General features: G+C 33.7%; 1 protein-coding gene and 1 long non-coding RNA gene across 5 annotated transcripts in view; one reads left to right on the forward strand and one right to left on the reverse strand.

Moving 5' to 3' along the window:
* Positions 1-23,994, forward strand: part of LOC149544261 (uncharacterized) — a 182,091-nt gene that overhangs the window by 152,342 nt on the left and 5,755 nt on the right. The window lies entirely within an intron of this gene.
* Positions 6,276-12,225, reverse strand: LOC149544262 (calmodulin-binding receptor-like cytoplasmic kinase 2). 2 transcript variants are annotated; one of them, XM_089798753.1, is made up of 6 exons: positions 11,683-12,225; positions 9,843-10,090; positions 9,435-9,603; positions 9,006-9,095; positions 8,367-8,665; positions 6,276-7,344 (listed from the first exon to the last, which is right to left on the reverse strand). In XM_089798753.1, exons 1-6 carry the CDS (start codon positions 11,912-11,914, stop codon positions 7,027-7,029), a joined length of 1,356 nt encoding a protein of 451 aa, XP_089654879.1. In that variant the 5' UTR covers positions 11,915-12,225; the 3' UTR covers positions 6,276-7,026. The 2 variants fall into 2 exon arrangements, with proteins under 2 accessions (XP_089654879.1, XP_089654880.1); XM_089798754.1 differs by having other exon boundaries at positions 8,367-8,614; positions 11,683-12,121.

The raw sequence follows: 23,994 nt of genomic DNA on the forward strand, positions 1-23,994 counted from the left end.
AGGAAAGATCTTTAGGGGTCCCTATGCCACATTTAAAAAAACGCAAAGCACTAGCTCCGTGCAGCTTAGCCAGGAGAACACCTTGAATAACAAATAAAGGTGACCAGCAGAGATTATGTTGGTTCAAGGAAAGCCCATCTCTGAATCCATTGCCGATCCAGCGAAGCCAGGGCTTAACTGCTTCCCAGGCTTTCCAAATACTCTTGGCAAAAAAAGTACCTTGAATTTGAATAGGTTCAGGGGTAACTAGAAGGGTTTGAAACCCAATCCCCTTCCAGACTGGCCAGTGAACCAGAAAGCCTGAAGAAATGCAATGCCTTAACAAAATCTTCCAGGCTTCATTGTCGGAAGGAGCTCAAATCACCCATTTGGCACATAAAGTAGTACCTTGCTTCTGGGTGGACAGCAAGCCAAGGCCACCAGACTTCTTGGGAAGACAATAGAAATCCCAAGCGACTCTATGAAAGCCCTGGTGAGAAGCATCTTACGCCCAAAGGAAGTCATGTAAAAGACGTTCAAGTTTGAGGTACGAGGCCTTTGACAGAGCCCAATAGGAAGAATAATAAACATGGGTGGCGACCAACACTTTGGAACAAATCTGGAATTTGCCTGCTAGGGAAAGAGGTTTGGTGATCCAATACTCCAACTTCTTCTCTACTCTGGCAAGAACCGCATTCCAAAGCTCAACAGTTGAGGCTTGGAAGACGAAAGGGATACCTAGAAAACGAAAAACTTCCCCATGTTGAACCCATTTCTATTTGTATTGCTCAAGCTAAGTAGTACGAGGAAGGTAAGACTACTTGTAACAAAGGGTTTTGTGCCACTGAATGGCAGAGCTTGAAGCAAAGACAAAATGTGTTAAGACATTGCAAAGTGGAGGCAATATTCTCTTCATCCTCAATGAGAGTGAAGAAAGAGTCGTCTGCAAAATGACCATTCACAAGTTGATTAGGGGAATCCGAAAGGGAAATACCTTGGACCCTTCTTTGGGAGATGGCATTTGTGAGCAAATACCCAAAACCTTCTGCTACTAATGCATATAAAGAGGGCGCCAGTGGGCAACCTTGGAAAATTGATCGATAAAGCCCAAATGCTTGAGACTAACAACCATTAATGGAGATGCAAGTAGAGGCATCTCCAAAGAGCATTTGGATTGATTGCAAAAAGGTAGGGCCAAACCCAAGAGCTTGAAGCATGGTTAGAATGAAAAGCCACTCAATCCTGTCATAAGCTTTGGCAAAATCAATTTTGAGAAAGATGGTCTACTACTTGGAATGACGAGCCCATTCCATCCCTTCCCACACAACAATTATATTGTCCAAGATATAACAGGACTTGATAAAACTCGTTTGCTCAGGGCGAATGATCTGAGGAAGAAGATGACGGATTTTGAGCGAGAGAGCCTTGACAATGACCTTATAGGAAACTTTCAACAATGTGATAGGCCTCCAATTGTAGATGTCTTCAGGGTTGCCCGCCTTAGGTATGGACTTAATATTCCCTTTGTTAATAAGATTACCCAGAGAACAGGAATTGTATGCCTCAATATAAACCTTATGCAAGTTTGGACCAATCTTATCCCAAAATGCTTTGTAAAATTCACAAGGGAAGCCGTCACAACCATGGGCCTTATCATCCGCCATGGAGAAGACAATTGTATGATTTATTAGTGATTAGAATATTTGTATGATTGAAGTTTTAGTTTTTAAATTATTTTAATTTATTTTTAAAATTAGTATAGTTTTTCATTTAAATGTTGATTTTTAGTTTAACCAATATGATATTTGTGGGAGTTGCTCTTTTTGAAATATTTAAAAAAAATATTTCTCATATTATTTATAATAATTTTCTTTTACGAAAATTATTTTTAAATGATTATTTTTTTCATATATTTAAGTTGGTAAATTTTAAATTAGTTTAGTTTTTAATTTTTTAAAATGATTTTATTCATATATTTAAGCTAATAGACTTAGTATTAATAAGTAGAATATATTTTTCCATAGCAAGTTAAATTGTGATATTGTTATCAAGGATTAACTATGTAATTTTTGAGTCAAAATCATTGACGCATGTTTAATGAGTAGTGATTTACAAGAAATCGTCGCTCATGATAATAAATATAATACTTAGTAGTCATTGGATCTAGGTGATGTTCATAGAGGTATCAAGACTTCCTTTTTTATGAAAATATTTTTTAGATGATAATTTATTACTATATAATAAATTAAATAAGTAAATATTATTTATTTGATTTATTACAAAATTAAATTAAATTTTACTTAAAGTAAACACCTATCAGCTCATCGTTGCAAGCACAAAAACTTGCGATTGCTAGTTTTAATCATTTTATTCTAGTCACTAATGTCATGGTTAGGCTTACAATTAGGTTAACTCTTTGAGTTATGATTTTGTTTTAGATTAGAGTTTAATAGTTGAGTTATGATAGGGTTAGGACTAGAGTTAGGGTTAGGATTAAGGTTGTCAATAAAATTTAGACTTACAATTATAGTTAGAGTAAGGGGTTGCATCATAGTTAGTATTATGATTAGACTTACAATTTTTATTAGGATTAGTGTTAAAGTAAGGATTGAGATTACATTTAGGAATATGATTAGTTTTATGATCAAAATTAAGATTCTAATTGTTAAGATTATGATAATAGTTTTGAATTAGCCGTTTACAATTTGAACTATGCTATTGTATTTTTAAAAATACCTATCTTATTTTCTTCTTAAATATCTCTTCCACGTACAATTTTACAATTTTCTTTTGGTTTACTGCACTTAAAAGCCCTTCTTGCAAATTATTTTGCCTTACAATCATAAGGCAAAGAAAATGAAGCACGGCTTCGGTTTAGATTTTTCTCTTGATTTTCTAATTTCTTAGGCCGAGGTCTAGGGTTCTCGCTCTTGCCGTTGATATATGCGGTGTGTGGGCGGCGTCTGTTTGTTTGTCTCTGAAATGCTTTAAGCCTGTTTTAGACTGCCTTTAGATTGGCGTATGTACTGCTTAGGCATTGTGCTTGCGCCTCATTCAAGGCATATACTAACTCTCAGATCCGCCTTACTCCGCTGTAAAACTCCAAATTTTACTGCACTGTAAGTTGGTTCATACATATTAGTCTGGTAGAGATTAAAATATGCGCTCTTTGTTAGAGTTATGGTTGTTTTTCCATAGGAGAGTTATGGGACCCTCTTGTGTTTGACAACGAATTTACTGGTATGATTTACATTTCTACAGGGTTTCAATCGCTTTGAATCTAAGCCTATTTTATACTTCATTTAACATTGTTTATTTCTCTGTGTAATTTGTCAATTTAGTCGGTTTTTGTTTTGCTTTGGGTTCGGAAAACTAATCTTTGACTGTCTGCAAATGTACCCCCTTGGGCCTGCGCCAGGTTTCATCTTCTTTTACTCAAACGTTAAAACCCCTTCAGGGTTTGTAACACTATTTCTTCTAAACGCGTGGATACAGCTCTTAAATGATCTCTGTTTTGTTTTGACCGCTTATCTGAATTGGACCTTTTGATGCGAAATGTTAATAGAAAATCTCGAGTAGAGGGATCGTTATTTGCGGTTATGCTACATTGGATAGGTCGGTCGTCGGTAGTTTGTTTTGATACTCATTGCGTCATCAATAATTTGGATAGAGATGTTTTTTTTGCGGTTATGCAAATACAAGTTAGCCCTGTCCTCACGAATACTGGTCCCTCTACCCTATTGAATATTTGAAAATTCAAAATTGAACAAATAAATAGTTTTTCAATCTAAATTTATATCTATACCGTGTATTTGATTATATATATTTTTCTCATTAATTATGAGATTTGCTGATTATGGTACAGTGCACCTAAAATAATGAGAGTTCAGTTTCTATTGCCATCGATTCTGTGATATGTTGTTTACTTCAGCGTTCGGTATTTTTCCCTTGGAGATGCACACTCTTCAAACAGATGATCTTCCAAGAATGTGTACATAGTTATACATCTCCTGTAGTTTTTTAATAATAGCAAGTTGATGTGGGTTCACTGTGGTTCTTGAGAGATGGTAAGAGTAGTTTCTGTAAAATTTCTTAACTTGCACAATAAAGAGGCTCGTAACGGTTTTCCGTAAAGCTTTCGCATTTGAATTTATTTCAAATAAGAACTCAAGGAAGCTTTGCATCCCTACAATGATTGTGAATTGTATTGAAGAGACTCTGAACGTTTCCAGTAACATTTCAAATGGGTAATTAAATCGATCGTTCAAATATTCACTGAATAATGTATTGTCCAATCCAATTGTTGGTGTAAATTAGTACTTTACTATTTACACTTACTTAAATTTACTTAGGTTAAATGCATTAGTTAATTACTTTGCATTATTTTTATTATGAGACTCTTAGGATTTTGTGCCACCTTGTGATTTGTCATGTTGACAACACAGGAGTCTGCACCTTTATTTGAGCACATGGTGTCTACAACACTGTTTTGCGTGTTCCACTCTTCTAGGCTTATCCTCTCATCACCGCACTTACTTCTGTGCTTAATGGAGGATAATCCATATCTGGTGGACATGTGCTTGGTTGTTTGACACTTCATGGTGCTAACTTCTATGCATTCTAGAAGTTCTCCTGTTGCCTTTATAATCAGGCACTCCTAGTGTACTCTGAATGATGCATGGATATCAGATTCTGAACAGAGCAATGTATTCGGACATACTCTGATTAATTGATCATATCCTTCTTTGGTCTACTGTGTGCTTGTGTTTGAGTTCTTGGTTCTTGAGTGAATTTTGCCCTTAAGCAAATTCTTACACCAATCCTTCAATTAATATTTAACATTGCAATTTATAAAAATCTAAAAGAACATATCATAAATCATAGGTACAATATTAAGTCACAAGAGTATTTAATACATGATAGAGTTGCGCTGGCAAATTATTTTTAATATTCGAAGAGCAGAGGTTTTTGGAGATTGCAGGCAGCAGGATTATGGATTTTTGGGTTTGAGGTAATTTTTAGAGTTTCCAGTGACTCGTTAAGTATAATGTTGAAAGATTCAATAAAGTAACTAAGAGTACACATTAATATTTCAATGGTTAAATCTTTATGATGTATCTTCATTGCTGTTAAACCACAAGAAATTAGATTAAAGAAAAGTGTGCTTTGCAAATTTGAGGTTTTTTAATTCAAATTCAGTGTCATTTTGCATAGAGTTTTAGTCGCTTCTGTAAGATTCAGGCTGCCCCAAATGGGTAAGCGGATTCTTATCTTTAATTTGATTTAAAAGTGCAAAAAGTCTTGCCAGGGTGCATATTCATGTTAAGAAAAACAAAATTGTATGCCCAGTTTTTAGGCAGGATGACAAACATAAGTTCCTTATCTAACCTGCATGTATATATTTACTAAAAATATGCAGGAATAATGAACGCTTGACATGGTAAATGTTTCGATCAGTCTTTTAATTTAGTGATTTATGCTTTTTGCTGAGTCCTAACTATAGATCAAAGTGAGCAAAGTGAAAACAGTTCAGAGACTTTGATTGCGATTACGTAAAACTAGAACCATATATACCAGCTTTCAATAGCATAAGTTTAATAATATTTGATAATTACAGCATATAGAGGAAAAAACCAGAGGGAGGCCAACGGCCGTCCACCTCAAGTATAATTTGGAAATAAGTGGAATTGAATATTACTACATAAGTTGTCATTGCAAATCGATTTACATGGATAAACAAGGGGGAGATCCATCAGAATCTATTTTACCGGACAGGAGTTCTCATAAAGCAAAAAAAACCATAGTATAAGATTTATTGAAATGTTTTTCTTCAAAAAAGTCACAGCTCTTTTTCTAAAAGGTTAATAATCTATTGCCAGCAAGGCAAAATTAATCATTGCATTGTTTTACATTCCATAATTTTCAGGAGAACCATACTAGTGTAACCCAAAATTACTCGTAACACGCTATGATAAGAAAATACCTGAGGCTTCGCAGTACATGTCATATATAATTGAATAGAAGTTGTCTGAGAAGATCACAGGAGCTTTATACATTACCCTTGACAAGGGATTCCTCCAAGCAAGAGTTATAGGCTTTGATTTGCTTAACACTGATATCTTCAAGTTCCCTGAGCTGATAAATAAAGCCCTCTCAAAAAGAATGGCAAGACCCACAACTAGAGATTAATAATCTATTGCGAGTAAAGCAGAAATAATCATTGCATTGTTCATAAATTCCACAATTTTCAGGAAAAGAACCACTAGTGGTAACCCAAAATTGATCATAACACGCTATGATAAGAAATACCAGAGGCTTCCCATTACATGTCATATAAAATTGAATAGAAGTTGTCTGAAATGTACACAGGAGCTTTATACATTACTCGACAAGGGATTTCTACAAGCAAGAAAGATATAGGTTTGATTTGCTAATACTGATATCTTCAAATCCCCTGAGCTGATTAACAAAGCCCTCTCAAAAAAAGGTCAAGACCCACAACTAGAGAATACAAAAGGTTATTGCTGGTAGGCAAAATATTCTCATGGCTTCTAACATAAAGACCAACAAATGAGAAGGTATTAGCCTGGAATGATAACAAAGGAGGAGGTATTAGCCTGGAATGAACACCTGGGATGTGCTACAAGTAGGTCAATAACACTTAATTGAGCAAGCAATACAATCATAAAAACCCGGGACACAAAGGAACTAACAAATCGCAAAATGTACCGCTGAGCAATGTTACCATTAATGAGATAGAGGTCGCTAACACAATCCAGGCTATTATACCTCAAAGCTCTCTCGATTGGCAAAGCTTGTTACAGATATATGGCACACAATATAGGACTCTCACCTTGCTATGCCCAAGTTTTGTGCAAGGCAAGCATGGAAACACATTTATCTAGTTGATGCTTGCCTGGGAGTTTGCCACAACTAAGCCATGTCCATTGATTCTCAGGGAGCTTGTTTTTCTACCAAAGATTTCCATAAGGCGATGCATAAAGATGACTGTAAATGTTGAAGAATCAATCTTGGCATTTGTTTGTTTCAGAATCGAAGAGCTTCAATCTTTTGAATGATTTCCTTCATGTCACAGGATGATTCTTCTTCCATGGCTTTATCAGGAGGATGTGGAAGAAGTCGACCATCTTCACCATTTGAAGCTAATAATTCCCGATAATCTTTTCTAATATTCCAAAGAATTTCTGCAGTCCTTTGCATGGTTGGTCTATCCAGTTTAGAAGGAGCAGAGCATTGGAATGCTAATTCTAGAACTTTCTCTATCACCAAGTTTGCTGCAGGGTTTCTGTTTATTTTTGGATCTAACGTTAATATGGCATCTCCATCCAGAAATTTCTTCAGAGCCTGAAAGATTTATACATGAAGTGATCAAAATTTCAAAATCTGTCATGAGAAATAGAGCTCCAACACTGATAGTTTATATATCTGTATTTAAAGGCAAGATAAATTCAACTGAATATTCAAAATCAAACAAGTTCTTCAAAATATGAAATTTGAAATAAAACTATAATTCGAAGAATATTCAACAATAAATTTAGAGTTAATGCAGCAAACGTCTTCATTTCATGGTTGATATCTATGCAAGTTGAAGATTGTGCATTTAATATCTCTATTTCATAGTTTATATCCTTAATGCAAGTTGAATTTTGTTCATTAATTTCTTTCTAGGTAATCATTTGCATGTTTGATCTTTGTGAGCTCCCAAATCTGCATTTGAATGCACAAGATTTTTCTGCAGAATTTAGCTACTCTAGTTTTTAACAAAAAGCTAGAACCACCAAAAATGTAAATCATAACTGATTGACAATTCTCACCAATACCTGCCATATTACACATTGAAATCCTAATTATTCTGTTACCACATTGCAGTTCTTTCTCTTTCCTTCACTAAAAATTCATAGTGGAAAGTTAATAATGTATAAAATGATTAGAGCATATAACAAACCGTGCTTGATGCAATGGAAAGTAAAGATCATGGTAACTTTTGGCTTTAATATAGCGGAGGTTTGAATTTCAAAGATAAATATATGTTGTTTAAAAAAAATGTAGCTTGTTGCTTGTGCAATATATATTATAATCTATAAATATGCCAAAGAAATCGGAACATTACTTGAGATTTCATTATATAGCTCGTGTCCCATCCCTATATTACCAAAGCATATGGATAATGAGAATCTTGTTTATTTTTTCAAATTATTGCAGGTTGCAAACAGAAATGAGCATTTTGTCATAAACATTCCTGTTGTGTTCCTTATCTCAATTTACTAAAATATGCAACTATGTGAATTGATATCCAATATTATGGCAATTCATGCCAAACTGTCAATGCTACAAAAATGACTTGAATAGGAGGTATTTTGACTTACCCAGCGTGCAGTTATCCGCTCTCTGAGCTCCCTCTTCTGCTCTATTGGTCGTCTCCCAGTTATAATTTCAACTAGCAAGACACCGAATGAATAAACATCACTTTTGTGTGTAAGTTGGTAGGTTTTAAGATACTCTGGATCTAGATAACCTGCTGTCCCTTTGACTTGTGTAGAAACATGAGTTGCACCAATATCTGTTGGAGCAAGGCGAGAAAAGCCAAAATCTGCTACTTTAGCCCTGAAATTTTCTGTCAGCAAAATATTGGAGGATTTAATGTCTCTGTGAATGATAGGTTGATCTGCAACAGATAAAAGTCAAAGGTCGGATTAACTTTTTTAATCTAACTATGGGATATAAGTGAAATTTTTCATAAAGGAACAAAAGAACATGAATTATGATGTAGGTTTCAAAATCTTGTGTTCGGTGTTTTCTTTCCAATGAAAGACTAACAGAATTGCAGTGACAAAACAGACATGTTCCTTAACTTCAAGAATGCCAAAGTCGTCATGTTTAAATTTCGTTTATATTTGTTGCACTTAATTCAGATTCTTGCTCAGGTATATGTGGAGTTAACAGTTTTACAAATTAAGCAAAATGAAGGAACAAAATGGCATAAACAATAAGCCATTGAATCAAACCTGTATACATGTGAAGATAAGTCACTGCATGAGCCACATCGATAGCAATATCTAACCTTGTAGCCAAGTCAAGCACGGTTCCATGCAGACCTGCATGTCACTCACCATGAATTAGTTTCATGTACTTGAATTTTTTCTTTCCATAAGCACGCATCCTTGCAAAGCAAAATTCTCACTATTTTCAGGTTCGCAAATATTTTAATCATTTCAGACAGAGTATGCTCAATCTAGTTGTTAGAGGCAACTTTTCACTCAAATCATTATTGAAATTGAGTTCACCAATTTTCATAAATATTTGAGATGTTGCTCAAACTTTCAAGGCTATGATCTAGTTTGAATACTAAAATTCAAACTTAGGTTATTTGTATTGTAGTTATTTCTGACATCAATCCTCCTAGAGGAGTACAAAACACTAAGTAAATAACTTACAGTCCAGATGCTCCCGTAGAGTTCCATTTGGTACATATTCAACCACAAGTATTCGTTCCTGCTCGTGTTCTAGGTAGCCAAGTAATCTGACCAGGTTGAGGTGTTCCACACTAGAGAGTGTTTGAATCTCACTTTGAAATTCAATAGAGAGATGTTTGTCATATATATTCTGCCACCAGTTTTAACAGATCATCAGAGATTTTAAACTTTGGGATGCAACGATTTTCAAGTTCACTAAGATAACTTCCAATTTGTTCATCAGTTGGATAATTGCCTCAGTACCATTAGAACCTGCTCCAGACACAGTTCTAATGCAAACTTCACTACGAATTGTAATTAACAATACACACAATCAATTTTGTTGTAGTGATTTCAGCGCAAAGAGAAATTAAAAAGTTCTGTACACACCTTTTTAGCACGTTTAATGGCTACAAGAGTTCCATCCTTGAGCTTGCCTTTATACACTGTACCAAAACCTCCTTGACCAATCTTGTTGTTAGGACTGAAGTTTCCTGTAGCCTTGCTAAGATCAGTCATGGTAAATGTCATAGATCCAGGTTTACTGATCTGATTGTCTGAAATCCCATAGCTGTTACTTTTCCGCGAGCCCATACTAAGATTTCCACTTCGATCTGTGCCTGTTGTATTTGAGCTCACTGCAACCGGATAGATAAAGAAGAGTCAGTGAATGAAATGAAGCTGAGCAGACAGTGACCCAAATTAAATACCCTGAAAAGATCAAAAACCCGCAAAGCAGAGTGCTGCCTACCTGGTAGTAGTACATGAAAAAATGAAGACTAACAAAATCTGGGTGAAAATGAAGTATGCCTGTCCTAGAAAGGGTTAAGTTTGAAGTCTCTGGGTCTCGTTTTCCAATTTATGCAGAAAGATCAAAAAAATTATTGATTTTCAACCATAACTCGCATTCAGGGTTTTCCAAAAGTAAAAGTTTGATGTTTACCTTCTAATCGTTAATCTTTTAATTTTACATAATTTAGAAGGAAAACATGGCACTGCTCTTCAAGTGACAAATGATTACCCTAGCCAAACTAGCCGAAGTTAAAAGAGGCACCACATTTCAATCTCAAGTCTATCTACCCAATCAATTCAGGGATGTGTTATCAGTTCCATACAGCACAGCCTAGCTGTATATTTGTCATTTGACATCACGGATTAAATTTGATATGCAAGACCTTCATTTGGTCAAAAGGCTCCTATTTTTTGGAAAATAGCTTATCCATGACCAAATTGGGAGCTATGGTTTCTCAGAAAAAAATACGACACAGATCAAACTTCTCTCAAATGCGCAAATGAGAGCTTTATCATTGTGAGAAAAAATTGCTAGAAAACACAAATAAGAAACCCAATTTTTTCCAAATGTATTTGAATCCTCGAGCTCAATCCTACAGTAACGGCAATGCCGTAAAATTTTGCCCAATTATAGTAGCAAGAAAATAAAAAAGTCATAATTGGGTAAGCCTTATAAATGCAGTACTAGCAATGTCGTAAATTCCATCAGATATGGAAAACCCTCTTTCCCTTACGCATAGGTAACTTCAGTGATCCATACGTTTGTAGGCAACGACGAACCTTCTACCAATTAGGTGGTATCCCACCCGCAGTCTGGCGGTGAATTGGGGAAGCCTCCTTTTTGGTCTTAAGTTCAAATCTCGCATTGTTACAATATTTAAAAAAAAAAGTGGAATCCCCAGTTCACCAATTGTCTGTTCTATGGCTACTTCTGACAAGTGCTTACTCACCCTATTAGAGAATTTATCCACAACCTCGATTTAAATTTAGGTGTCCTAACAAGAAATGCCGCCTATTTCTTGAGCCCTCAGCCAGACTAGCGCGAAATCAAAATCTCCGTACTACATCAATCGTTTCTTGTTAGCAAGGTCTAGAAAAGAAAAACAGGCTTTGAAGCATGTCTGTATCAAAGACACGACATTTCTACGGTCCATTATACCTAATTAAAGAGATCGTGTAGGGGGTTTTGAATCTTGCAGGTCTCTAATGTTCTATGACAAGCAAGTCTCTAATTTTCCTTCTCACTTCAAAGAGCAATAGACTCGAAGCACTTGAACAGAAATTGGGGTATTTTCTACTCTGAAAACTGAAACTTCTATTGGGTCTATTTTGTTTTTGCAAGTTTTGTATGAATTTATAGTCAGCAGACGTTACACGCTTACAAACCCAAATCCATCTTTTAAAAGCACCCTGGCAACTTACAATAAATTGTACTTACTTGATATCTCCTTGAAGGCATACCCATCTTCTTCTTTCTTAACTATAAAACATGTGCTGAAAACACCCACAACTCCTCTGGCTGCAGATGATATCATGCCATGCCTCTTCCTCGCAGACCCATCAATTTGATCTGGATATGAAGATACCCCTGAAACATCAGAGGATTCTGTAGTGGCCTTCGAAGAGCTCTTGCGAAGCCCAAATGAAGGAGTCCTTCCTGGCGTGTGCATTTTTATCAATTCACGAACGGAACTGCAACAATTAAATTACCTCTTCCAACATCACCAGAATCCTGCTCTTAAATTCATTCTGAAATCTTCTTTTCTGACAGAAGGTAACCGTCCAAGAACCGTTCCTGTCCTGAAGGAAAAGACTAATTCTCCTATATCTACCAAGTCAAAGCCATGGCATTTCTCATTGTTTTGTTGTTTTGTCTTCAACTGATAATAAAGACCCTTTCCGTGGGTAAGTATTAAAGATGCAAATTTTCATTATTGCTGTTGTTGTTGAAGTATTGTGCTGATTAATTTTGGTTAATTATTGTGGCTATTGAATTGGCTTGGGATTGAAGTATGAATGATGGGCTGGTCCTCATTGACTTGGCCCATATAATGCTGGCAATTTTTTTGTTCTACGTGGTTGTGATTGGATATGTTCCAATTATTATTATTATTATTATTTAGTAATGCCGACTTCATACTTATGGAGGAAATAGACGTGTACTGTAAGGCAAGCATAGTTAGGGCATCATTATTGTTTACGAGATTTTTCAGTTGCTGCAGGTGGTACTCCGAAGTTTTGTTAATAATAATTTCTAATGTAAGTTGTAATGGGTAAATCAGGCCATTAAATAAATATCTTGGTTGGTTAAAACTTAAAACAATTAAATCAAACAAAACAATAATTAAAGTAAATTATCTGTAATCGATTACATGCACTTGTGGAGGTTGTATCAGGCAGAAGGTATGGTTTTTGTTTGAATGTTTATTTTTATTTTAAAATAATATTTTGTTGTGGTAATTTCCATTTTTATAGGTATTTATTATGCTTCTCAATGGTATTTAAATATTTCATTTTAATTTTTATTGTCAAATTGGTAGAAATCTGAGTATGTCATAACACTAATGAAGAAAGGTGTTATGAGAATTTGTATTGAAAGTCTTCTATTCAAAATGTTGTCCACAGGCCCTTTAGGTGTTGCCCTTATAGTACTTGATTTTGATATTGTAAATGTTCAAACAATTCGTGCTTGCTAGCTATTTTGTTGACTAAGTACCATTTGAAGACATGCTTCATAGTCAAATTAACATTAGATGGGCTCCACATTGTGTTAGACTTGATTGCATTTAGAACTTAAATAAAGGTTTCTTCCCTATTTTCTTTACAAATGCTTTGCAAAAAGTTAACCATGAAAATACAATACTTTCTCATAGCTTTGATACACATGTAGCTCATTGCTTTTGCTTTGTGGTAACAAGGGCCATTATTTCCCAATTTGTCCCTATTATGTGGGCCTTTTCATCACTAGATTTCCTCCTCTCTTGTAAGAGTTGTGTGTGTTGTACACTTTTTTTCTTATTCAACTGAACCATAATGTATTTATTATATGTAGAAATTGACCTTTCATGATGATTTAAAAGAAAATGTTGATATATAGATTGACGGAATGCTCCATACACAATGCATCATGTATATCAATCTACCCAACATCTACTTTTGATACTAACCCTCTAAGCACAAATCTAGAGACTACTCTCTTACTCCTCCCGTGTCTAAGCCAATCTCTAAGTCATTAAGTAGTTAACACAATTGAAGTATGATTACCATCAAGAATCACAAAAATAATCATAATGGGACCTATAATTCTCAATTATTAAATCCTAGCATCACCAAAGCTAGAAATACAAGTCCTAATGCCAACAAAAAATTTACTAACATGTATTTTCTCAACCACATCAAATGAGATTTAGTAGGTTGAATAAGTTGAATCTTTCTTAGCTTATCAATGAATTTGTTAAAAAGGTTTCCAAGCCCTAATTTGTAGATTCTTTCATTGTGCATAAGAGTCTTGATTACATCACAAATTGAGGAAGTTTGATGCTCTTTTGGCATACCTTGGGATGTTGTAATGTGCCCACCCATAGTTTGCTTTTATGTTTGGATTGTCAAAGTCTTTTAGGCCTATTTTTCATGCTTTTGTTAGTTTTAGAGATATTTGATTTATAATGATAGGATATTATTTCATGACTTGGATTAGAGATATATCAACGATGATTACTTAGCTTACTATATTTCATTTGTTGTTTAATGATTATGGTTATTGGTGCAGTAATGATGTTTCAAATGATTCATAATTAATAAATGTGATGTCTTTCATAATGATGTCTGATGATATTTTTAATGATGACTATTTCATATTCATAATGATGCATTGTTATATCTGAGCATTTGATGTTTGACTTGTGATTATTATGATACTTACCCCTTACTTGCATGTATGGTGTGTGTGTTTGTTTTATCTTTTGTTTGACGTGTTTGATGTGGTTAAGGGAGGGAGTCATAGTCCCCTGCTAGTCGGGATCTACACAATGTCCCACTCCTTGCCATTGCTTATTTAGTTTAGATATATTTATATGCATGTACATGTCGTATTTTATGCAGAATGCAGGTACTAGGCATCAACTTCCCTAAATTTCCAAGATGGGTGTGCCTTATTACAATACTCAAAACGGTGAGAATGAGAAGATAATGATCAGGTCAAATCCTAGACATAGCCAAAATTCTTGTCCTACAAGGAGGACTCATAACAAACTATCTACCCTTTTAAAACTCGCGATTCTTTTGTGTGTATGTGGTTTGATTCTTGCTTTGGTTGATTTCCCATATGCACTTCTTGAGGGTTGACTTGGTGAATTGTATGATAAACTAGTTATTTATGATTCTTGGATCAATCAATGATTTTTTTATAGATAATTGGCTTAAGCATAGATTATTTATTATTCTTTTTATTATTTAATTATTATTTTGTGTTAATCTTGAGTAGATTTGAACTCAAGACCTCCTCGATGAGAAGCTCGCAATTTTACCAATGCGTTGTAGGCTCTTGCCTAATTGATATTGATTTATCAAATGTTATTTAATTTAAAAAGTGGAAAAATATTAAAATAGGACGATCTTGCATTTTTGGAATTATTTTGATTAAATAGATTTTTAGTTAAATTGAAAGATTTAATTTAATAGTCCTAATTTTAGAAAACTACGTTAAAAAGATTTGAAAATTAAATATTAAATATTAAACTTTAATTATGGTGTAGCATTATTATTTAATTACTAAAGATTTAAAATTAGTAGCATTTAAATAATGCACTTAAGTTATCTTTATTAATTAAATAATAAATAAATGTCTTTTTATGAAATTACTTTAAAAGAAAAATGGAGAAATAAATTAAATAAATAATAAAAGATTATTTTTATTTAAAAGTGGATTAAGTGTGCATGAAAAGAATAATTAATTAAAATAATTTCAATTTTAGAGCTGGTGGAGATAGAAACCGTAAAAGAGAATTAGAATTCTATATTAGAGGGTTGTTTGGGTTATTATTGGACATACAGGTCTTGGAGAGCAACTCTGGAATTTGGAAGATAAGGGAATTTTCGTGGCTTGAAGGATTTTGCTCGTAGTAGAAATTTTCATCAGGCTATCAAATTGTTAGCATCAGCCTGAGGTAGGGTTTGAAACCTGAAATTGGATATTTCATTAAAAAGACCTGTTTGCTTCATGTTTGATTGGGTGCTTGAATTTTGTTTGTCATTCTCACTATTTTCCTAGATCTACATGAATGAAATTATAATTTGTAATTGTTTCTATAAAAGAAAATGTTAGAGAGAATGAATTTTGAGGCCAAGGTTTGATTAGATTGAGTTTTTTATTTGATTTAAATCTCTTTATTTTTTTTTAAAAATATTTTGTTGGCTCGAAAAGTTCGACCTCCAGGTATATACCTGTAGATTTCTCAAAAAATATAATTAAAAATAACTATATAAAAACAAGTTTAAAAAAATAATAATAATAAAACAATGCAATAAAATAAAAATATATATTTTGTGGGGGTTTTACCCCTCCCTCCCACACTGATTGCCAAAAGGTAGTGTGTGGTTGCCACAAGGCAGTGCACGACTACCATTGGCAGTGCACGACTGCCTTTGGCAACATACGTCTATTTGCCTATGGCAACGCATGTCTGCCATTGGTAGAGTGCCTCTAAGGCACGACCCTATTTTTGGGGAATTAAAAATTATTTTTAAAAAAAATTATTAATAATTTTTTTAATTAAAAAGTTTAACATTTTTAATTAGTTTTAACATTATTTAAAATATATTAATTTTTGTTTTAGTAAATTAGTAATTGGTAATTAGTTTTGTCATTTAGTTATTATTAATAATATTATTAAGGATAATATTGTATTGTATTATATCTTAGAGGATTAAATTTTAATTTATTGGTATTCGATTAAATAAAGAAATTAGTTTATATTAATTTATTATGATTTTCTAAAAATATCTATTCTACTCTTAGAAGTATACATTAAAATTTAAGTATCATTGTTTTTTAATAAAGTTTGGTATTTAAAATACATTGGTTTCAACATGCATTATTTAATCTAGAGACCATATATATGAGTCGGTGCATTAAAAGGTGACTTGTAACTACATGACTTGATTATCTGTGTTTTCTTTTGATATTTACTTGTAGTCTTATGTCAATCTTTCATGATGATTATTTTTCCTATGAGTTGTTTAGATTTGGCCAACTAGGACGTACACCAGATGGTGTCATTGTGTTTTCTTTTATGATATTTCTCTATTCTGAATATCATGATGAGCTTGTGTTATAATTTGAAATTTTCTTTTATGAGATTTACTTTGTGGAGCATTTATGTTTACTTGGGGTGGGAGAACCAACTTGTTTTTGGAGTTGCTTGTTGAGGAACCAAGTTTGATCATTATGGATGTTGTAGTATGGGACACAATTGTGTTTTATGTGCTTAGGAGAGGTTATTTAGGTACATGTCTTTGGGAGTGGCTTGTAGTAGGGGTCTGTGACCCAAAAGGGTCAATGTCAAGGTAACCTATAGTAAGTTATGTAATAAGTGATAATATAGTAATTAATATTTTGGGGAAATACACTGAAAAGATAAGTTAGAAATATTGCCTCGCTTATGCCTTGAGTGCTTGTATAGACTAAGGATGCGAATGGGATGACATTATGACTAGTTTTCTTCATCTTCTTGAGAGGGTTTTCTGGTTCCACATGTGTCACATTGAGGGTCCGAGGTTTAGAGTACCAGTCTAGGGTAACTCAACGCTTAAGGGTTTGGGGTCTATTGAGAGACCAATCTAGGGTAACTCAAGTAGTTTGACCATGTGATGATACTCCTTAGAATATAGCATGAGTCTCCTCTATAGATTTTGTTTGTACCTTTGGTGGTGTACTTATTGTTGGATGTGTTTAATGTGGTTATTTACTTTCACTGATGGTGATTGGTGATTCATGGATGATGTACTTTTGACACGAGGTTCTTGACTTGAAGTGGATATCTTTTGTTGACTTTATCTTATGATTTTGGTGATTCGATCTATTCTTGGTATATGTATGATGTTTTTTTATGCAATGTTGGTATTGGATTGAGTGCTCTTTCTTTTGGAGTATCTTATCTTCTTGAGTAGTATGTGTTACCTTTGACGTATTTTTGGATATTAGGTATTCCTTGCCTTGGAATGTTCCATGATTAATTAGTCGTACGTGGATCATTCATTATCTTCATTGCGCAATGGGACTGGAAGCCCTAACTAGGTAACCACACGGTCGAGAGGTAGTGTCTTCTTACCATTTGGGCCCCCCTCACATTGCCAGTTGTTGGATGTTTGTTGCAACAAATGTACCTTTATCATTATTATTTCTATCTTGGAGACTTCAATTCAGTTGATGTATTTATGTTTTTTTTGTTGATGTACTTGTATCTATTCTCACATACCCTACAACATGTGCAGTGGATGTCATTTAATGGGTGTACCTTCATTGTATTATTTGTACTTGCGCATTTGCTTATGAGATTATGTATTTGTTATTTCTTTATGTTTAGGTGACATTGTACTTGAAACTCAAACTAATTATTATAAATTTCTTAACGTAACTCATCGTGAAGGAACCCTTGAGGAATTGAAACTATATTTCTAATTGCTTATATGTATTTGATGTGTATGTTCATATTGCTTCCGCATTAATGTTATCTTGATGTTGTTTAATTTTTTAAAAATAGTTAGGTAAACATTGTTACATGTTAGGTTTTTTTCTCTTGGGTTCCTGAGTAGGGTGTTATAGATGTGAAGGGAGGAAAATATGTTCCTAAGACAAGATGCAATTTGATGCCTTCTCCCTATATAACTAATGTAGTATTGAGCCAAAAAAAATATTTTTGCATTACATGGAAATATGTCTTCACTCCCTTACCTAATGAGTACAACTTATGGAATGTAAGGGCTTGAAAAATATAATTACAAATTAATGGTGTATGGTTATAGACACACATGTTCTTCTTTCGACACAATTTTTTCTTTAAGAAATTAAGGTTTCTTTCTATATTATTTCAATAATGTATTGTTTCACATGACTTAATAGCTTTCATTTCAATGGTAATTATGAGCTAGGTTTAGGCCTTGTGACTACGTTTGTTAATTTCAATTAACAACTTCATTATGCTTCTTGTGGATGTGAATCCACCTATAATCCCTTACTAGGCATTTTTTATTTTAATATATAATTGTTATCATGTTAAGGGACCTCCATAATTAGAAGTTAAATTCTACAAAAAGCTACCACAAAGGTTCTATGAAGCAATGTGTCACTAGATATCCCTAAGAGTCATGTTACTTGTCACACACACACACACACACACACTTATACATATATATCTATATACACAAAAATACATACATACATACATATATATATATATATATATATATATATATATATATATATATATACATATATATGTATATACATATATATCTACATATATATGTATATACATATATATGTATATATACATATATATCTACATATATATGTATATACATATATATGTATATATACATATATATCTACATATATATGTATATACATATATATGTATATATACATATATATCTACATATATATGTATATACATATATATCTACATATATATGTATGCACATACATACATACATACATACATACATACATACATACATATATATATATATATGTGTGTGTGTGTGTGTGTGTGTGTGTGTGTGTGTGTGTGTGTGTACATATGTATGTATATATATACATACATATGTACATATGTACATACATATGTATATATATATATATAGTGTAAATCATAAATTATATATTGTATATCATGTGTTAGAGATATGGAAGAGATATATAAAAGATAAGATGGAATAGAGCAAAAAATAAGACCTATCTTTTGTATGATGTTTTAACATAATATAAAAAGCATGTGGATGTTTCTTTGTATTGTTAGAATAGTACACATTGCCCAATCACGTAATCTTGTTATCACAAATATTCATTTCTATTATCATAAGGATACTTTGGGGTATAAGTAGATTACATTAGAGATATGGGGTACAAATCTTTAAATTGAAAAGCCTCATTTCTCTTGACAATATTGGTCCTTTTTCCAAGACTTTGTAGAGAATAATAAATAAACTACAAAGCATAAGAACGAATAAGAAGAAAGAAAAAGTTGCAAGCAAGTGGCGTTAGTAGGCCCTAAGGGCCACGACTATAAAAGGGAGGTGGGCAATTAAGGGATGGAAAAATGGATATGAGGGTATCCCTGAAAGGATTCAACAATATATATATATATATATATATATATATATATATATATATATATATATATATAACTGTGGACTAGCATGAAGACTGAGGAATTATGGAGAAAAATTACAAGGGAAAAAGAGATAGAAAAAGTGCAAGAGAAATAAGAGATTTAATTAAGACAACAATGGATAAGAATATTGGAAAACTTGGAAAGAAAATAAAAACTAAGATAGAGAAAGGAAACATAAAAGAGAGGAAGGGACCAAGCCCAAAATATGTAATATGTAATCTAAAGAAAGAGAGACAAATGTTCCAAGGAAGGTACTAAGTGCACCAAGATGGGTGCAATTGAAGAAGGATGAAGAAGAGGAGATGGAAGAAAAAAGTGTTGCAAAGAAATAAAATAATGATGGAGTGGATAATAATCTTAATCTTAGGAAAATACCAAGTATGAACAGTATCATTAGTTACTGAAAATTTAACTTTGGAATTGAAATGATATGATGAATAGACATCATTATGGATCAAGAGTCACCCCTAAGCCATTTACATTAGATATAAGAACAAGAAGTGAGGAAGAATAAAATTATAATATAAAAAATTGAAATTATGAATAATTTATACTATTGATCAATATCTTTAAGAAAATAAGACCAAGAATATTAAGTAGGGAAAGTAAGAAAGTAATACTTATACTACCGATTTAGGAATTAAAAGGAGTGGTACACCAGACAAAGAAGCGATGGGAAACACAATAAAATTTCTTGTATTTGAAAAATACACTCATGATGCAGCACACCATATTTTTCTATTGGAATCAATCTGGCAAGGAATGAATGTTACTCACAATAGTAGCAAGCAATTTGATTTTATTAGTTCTCTAAGTAGGAAAACTCTTAAATAGTACCATAAAGCATGTTCATCAAATTTCAAAGAGTGGAATGAGGCAAAATAGGAATTCCTAGAAATGTTCCCCTAGAACCTCCCATTGAAGTGGTAAACAAACTAAGAAAACTACTTCAATGAGAAGATGAATATGTCACAAAATTTGGTATGCAATTTAAAGAGGTAGGTCAAACTATAGAAGAGCCTCTCAAAGGCAATTAAAACATGGATTAGTTCATCTTCATGGTAACACAAAACATAAGAATTTAACTACTCAAACTTGATGACTTTGGAATGCCATATAGAAAATCAATCGTGATACAAGATTCAGAAGGAGAATAGAAATAAGGAGCTAGAGTTGAAAACTAAAATGGAAAAACTACACTTAAGGAATCATGAAGCAAGAAATGGGACCACAAAGTTCAAGCATGTGGTGTAGCTATCCAATGAGTTAAGAGTAGGGTAGATGTTATTTACACTATCCTAAAAATGGGGAAAAGAAGTCTAGAGTGTTAATGGTAGTTTAGATGTTATCTACCAAAATATGGGGAAAAGTAATCCAATGCATTAAGGGTAGTGTAGATGTTATCTACCATAACCTTCATAAATAACATTTTGAAGGTGATTTGAGGTATTACAATAGTGAAAGATTGAGCAAAATTGAAAAAAATCAAAAAACCAAATTTTTTGTGATCTCTATGTTGCAAAAAGTGCATTTTTTAATGCCTTCAGAGTGGAATTTGAGGTTGAAGTTGTCATCAATCCCTCAACACAATGTGTTAAAAGCATTTGCTAAGCAACTAATTTTAGATCTCTTAAAGACCTTTCCATTGGTGTATTGTGTTTTGAATTTCAAGAAATGAGTGGAAAATTTTGACCTCGTGAAGTTAGGGAAACCAAATTCCAAAATCTTGCAATTAAATTACCATATCTATGAAATAATTAATTCCTTCAAAATATTTCACTTTTCTAAGTACACTCATTGCAGAGAGTGTCATGTATCAACACTACATAGTTTTGAAGGCTTAAGGGAAGGAAAAACTCAAGAAATCCCTCTAGACTACCACGTGTTAGGACCACAAAGTTTCAAATGCCTTCACAAGAGGCTTCTCCTCTTTAAGTATCATCATTGTGGCACATGTCTACTCCACAATCAAATCATTTGAAAAGGTGATAAGACTTGCATCCTTCAAGGTGAAATAACACTTTTTCATCCACCAACAATCTCAAGTCATATTTGATTCAAATATAGTCACCTTTGCACATTAGAAATGAGGAATCACTATAAGTGGACTTAGAAATTTATTCCCTCATGATGGCGAGGAAGTTGAGAAGGGCACAATTGGTGTGTAATGTCCCTAATTTAGTAGGTCTCCAGAGTGTGGGCTTGTCAGCTCATTATCACGACCCTTGTGAGCTGATGTCTAGTTTTGGGGGTCTTTATTATGAGATTTCTATTTTTGGACTTACTATTTTTAGTAAGTCACTTTTGGTCAATTGCTATTTTTGGATTGAGCAGTTGAGGCAAGATGGTTCTCTGATTTTGCATCTCTCTGCGATTCTTTATTGAAGTCTTTTATTGATGAGCTTGTTGGCTTAATGATGATTTAATTTTCATTTAATAAGCATAGTACTTTATATTTTAAAGTGTTATAAGTTTATATTATAAAGTTGCCTTTTAAGCGGGAGGTGTGAGAGTGAAGTTAGATGGCTCAATTTGTGTTATAAATTCAGCTTTTTGTTGAGGAGAGATCATCTTGTTTTATATATCTATTTGCTCATATTAGTTGCCTAGTGTTGAAGAAGTTTGTGTTATTTGATAATTATGCTGAAGTATACAATTATCTAATTTCTCCTATTGTATTCAACTGTGGCTTGGAGAATTCTGCTATTGTGTTATACTAGGAAGTGTGAAGACTCACGTTCCAACCTAAGAAGCTGAAAGTGGAGTACGAAATTAATATTGTTAAATTGATATACATGTGGCTTGGATAGTAAGTAGGCCAATTTTGCTAGACGTCCACCATATTGAAGCCAAAATGTCATTTGATAACCACATTGTGAATTCAAGTGGCTCTCAGGGATCTGTGAAGTGGTATTGAAGTTGTGTTATTTCCTGCCAATCTAGGCCTAAGGAAACTGGGACTCACACCTCCCTATGGTCTCTTACCTGCTATAAATTCCACATCTGCTAGGCAATACCATAAACCACCAAAGGTCAACCATCTTCTATTGTGACTTGTGGTTGATTTAAGGGAAAAGCTAGGCCACGGTTTGGTTTTATAAATCTACATATCAGGGGTTGTGGTTCAAATGTATGTTTTTTTTTTAAAGAATAATTTGTAGAAAAAAATAAAATGTTGACTGGCTAGTATCCATTATCTTGTCAAATTCTAGTTATTGTAAAAAAAATCAATTTTCAATAAAAGATACTGTAAATACTTTATACTCTATTCAAAACTTGCAAAGATATAAGTTGTACAAGTGGGAAGCCAGTTGAGATTCTTATAGTGGTATCAGAGTGATTTCTTGCCAACCTGCAGGAATTGGGCTCAGAAATTATCAAAGGCATACTTCTACTATTCCACTTCCTAAAGTATGGATGGTGATTGAAGGTTTGTGCCTAGAATGCAACACACTCACAGGGATCAAAATGTACCTCACAAAGAGGGAGATCTAGAGATTCAGTTTGGCACGGTGGGTAGTCTAGGTGCTTCTAGTGGTTATGGACAATGTGCTACATATGCTCAAGTTGATAGAGATGCCTTGCAAGCATTCTGAAATATCACAATTGGGCAACAACAGATGACACATGTTCTCACCTTGCAGCAGTTAGCTTTGCCTCAGGAGTAGGGTAGAGAGATAGAGACCAAGATGTTTCTGTTGGTTCCTACAAGTCACGTGTGGATGTGGGGTCCAGGGCTGATGACAAGCATAGGACCAAGGATCATGTGAGGATGAATGACAAGGGTGGACAAGACAAGTTATATTGGGGCTCAAGATAGGCCACAGAGACCTACTTTTTTGAGACCCGAATTAGATACAATTAGCACTACTACTAATGCTACTCCATTTGTTGATGATGTTATGACTCATTTTCATGAGTGGGATGCTCTTCCTCAAGCATTAAAGGATAATTTGAGTTTTGACAGGTATTTGGCATAGAAGCATGAGCATTCCAGGGGTAGGCTACTACTGACAGACAACAACCCAGGTATACTAAGCTCCAACAAGCAACCAGTAAGATAATGTTGGCTTATTTTGATGTGAGTGATAGAGTGACTACTAGAGCTTGGGTCCACAAGCTTGACACTTACCTTGCTTGGTGTCCTATGACTGAGGAGGATGCCATCAAGTTTGCTATGTTACACCTTGATAGAGTTACACATGATTGGTGGTATCACTGTTTGGTATCTCTCCATCATGACCAGATCATATCATATGAAGAGTTTGTTGACAAATTGATAGAACATTTTGACAAGAATGATCCTAAAGTTTACTTTAAGGAGTTGGCTCAATTATGACAAACGACTGGTTTGGAGG

The sequence above is a fragment of the Cupressus sempervirens genome, chromosome 8 (assembly GCF_028749045.1).
Source record: "Cupressus sempervirens isolate cs-2001-9-10 chromosome 8, ASM2874904v1, whole genome shotgun sequence".
In the NCBI taxonomy this organism is placed as follows: domain Eukaryota; kingdom Viridiplantae; phylum Streptophyta; class Pinopsida; order Cupressales; family Cupressaceae; genus Cupressus; species Cupressus sempervirens.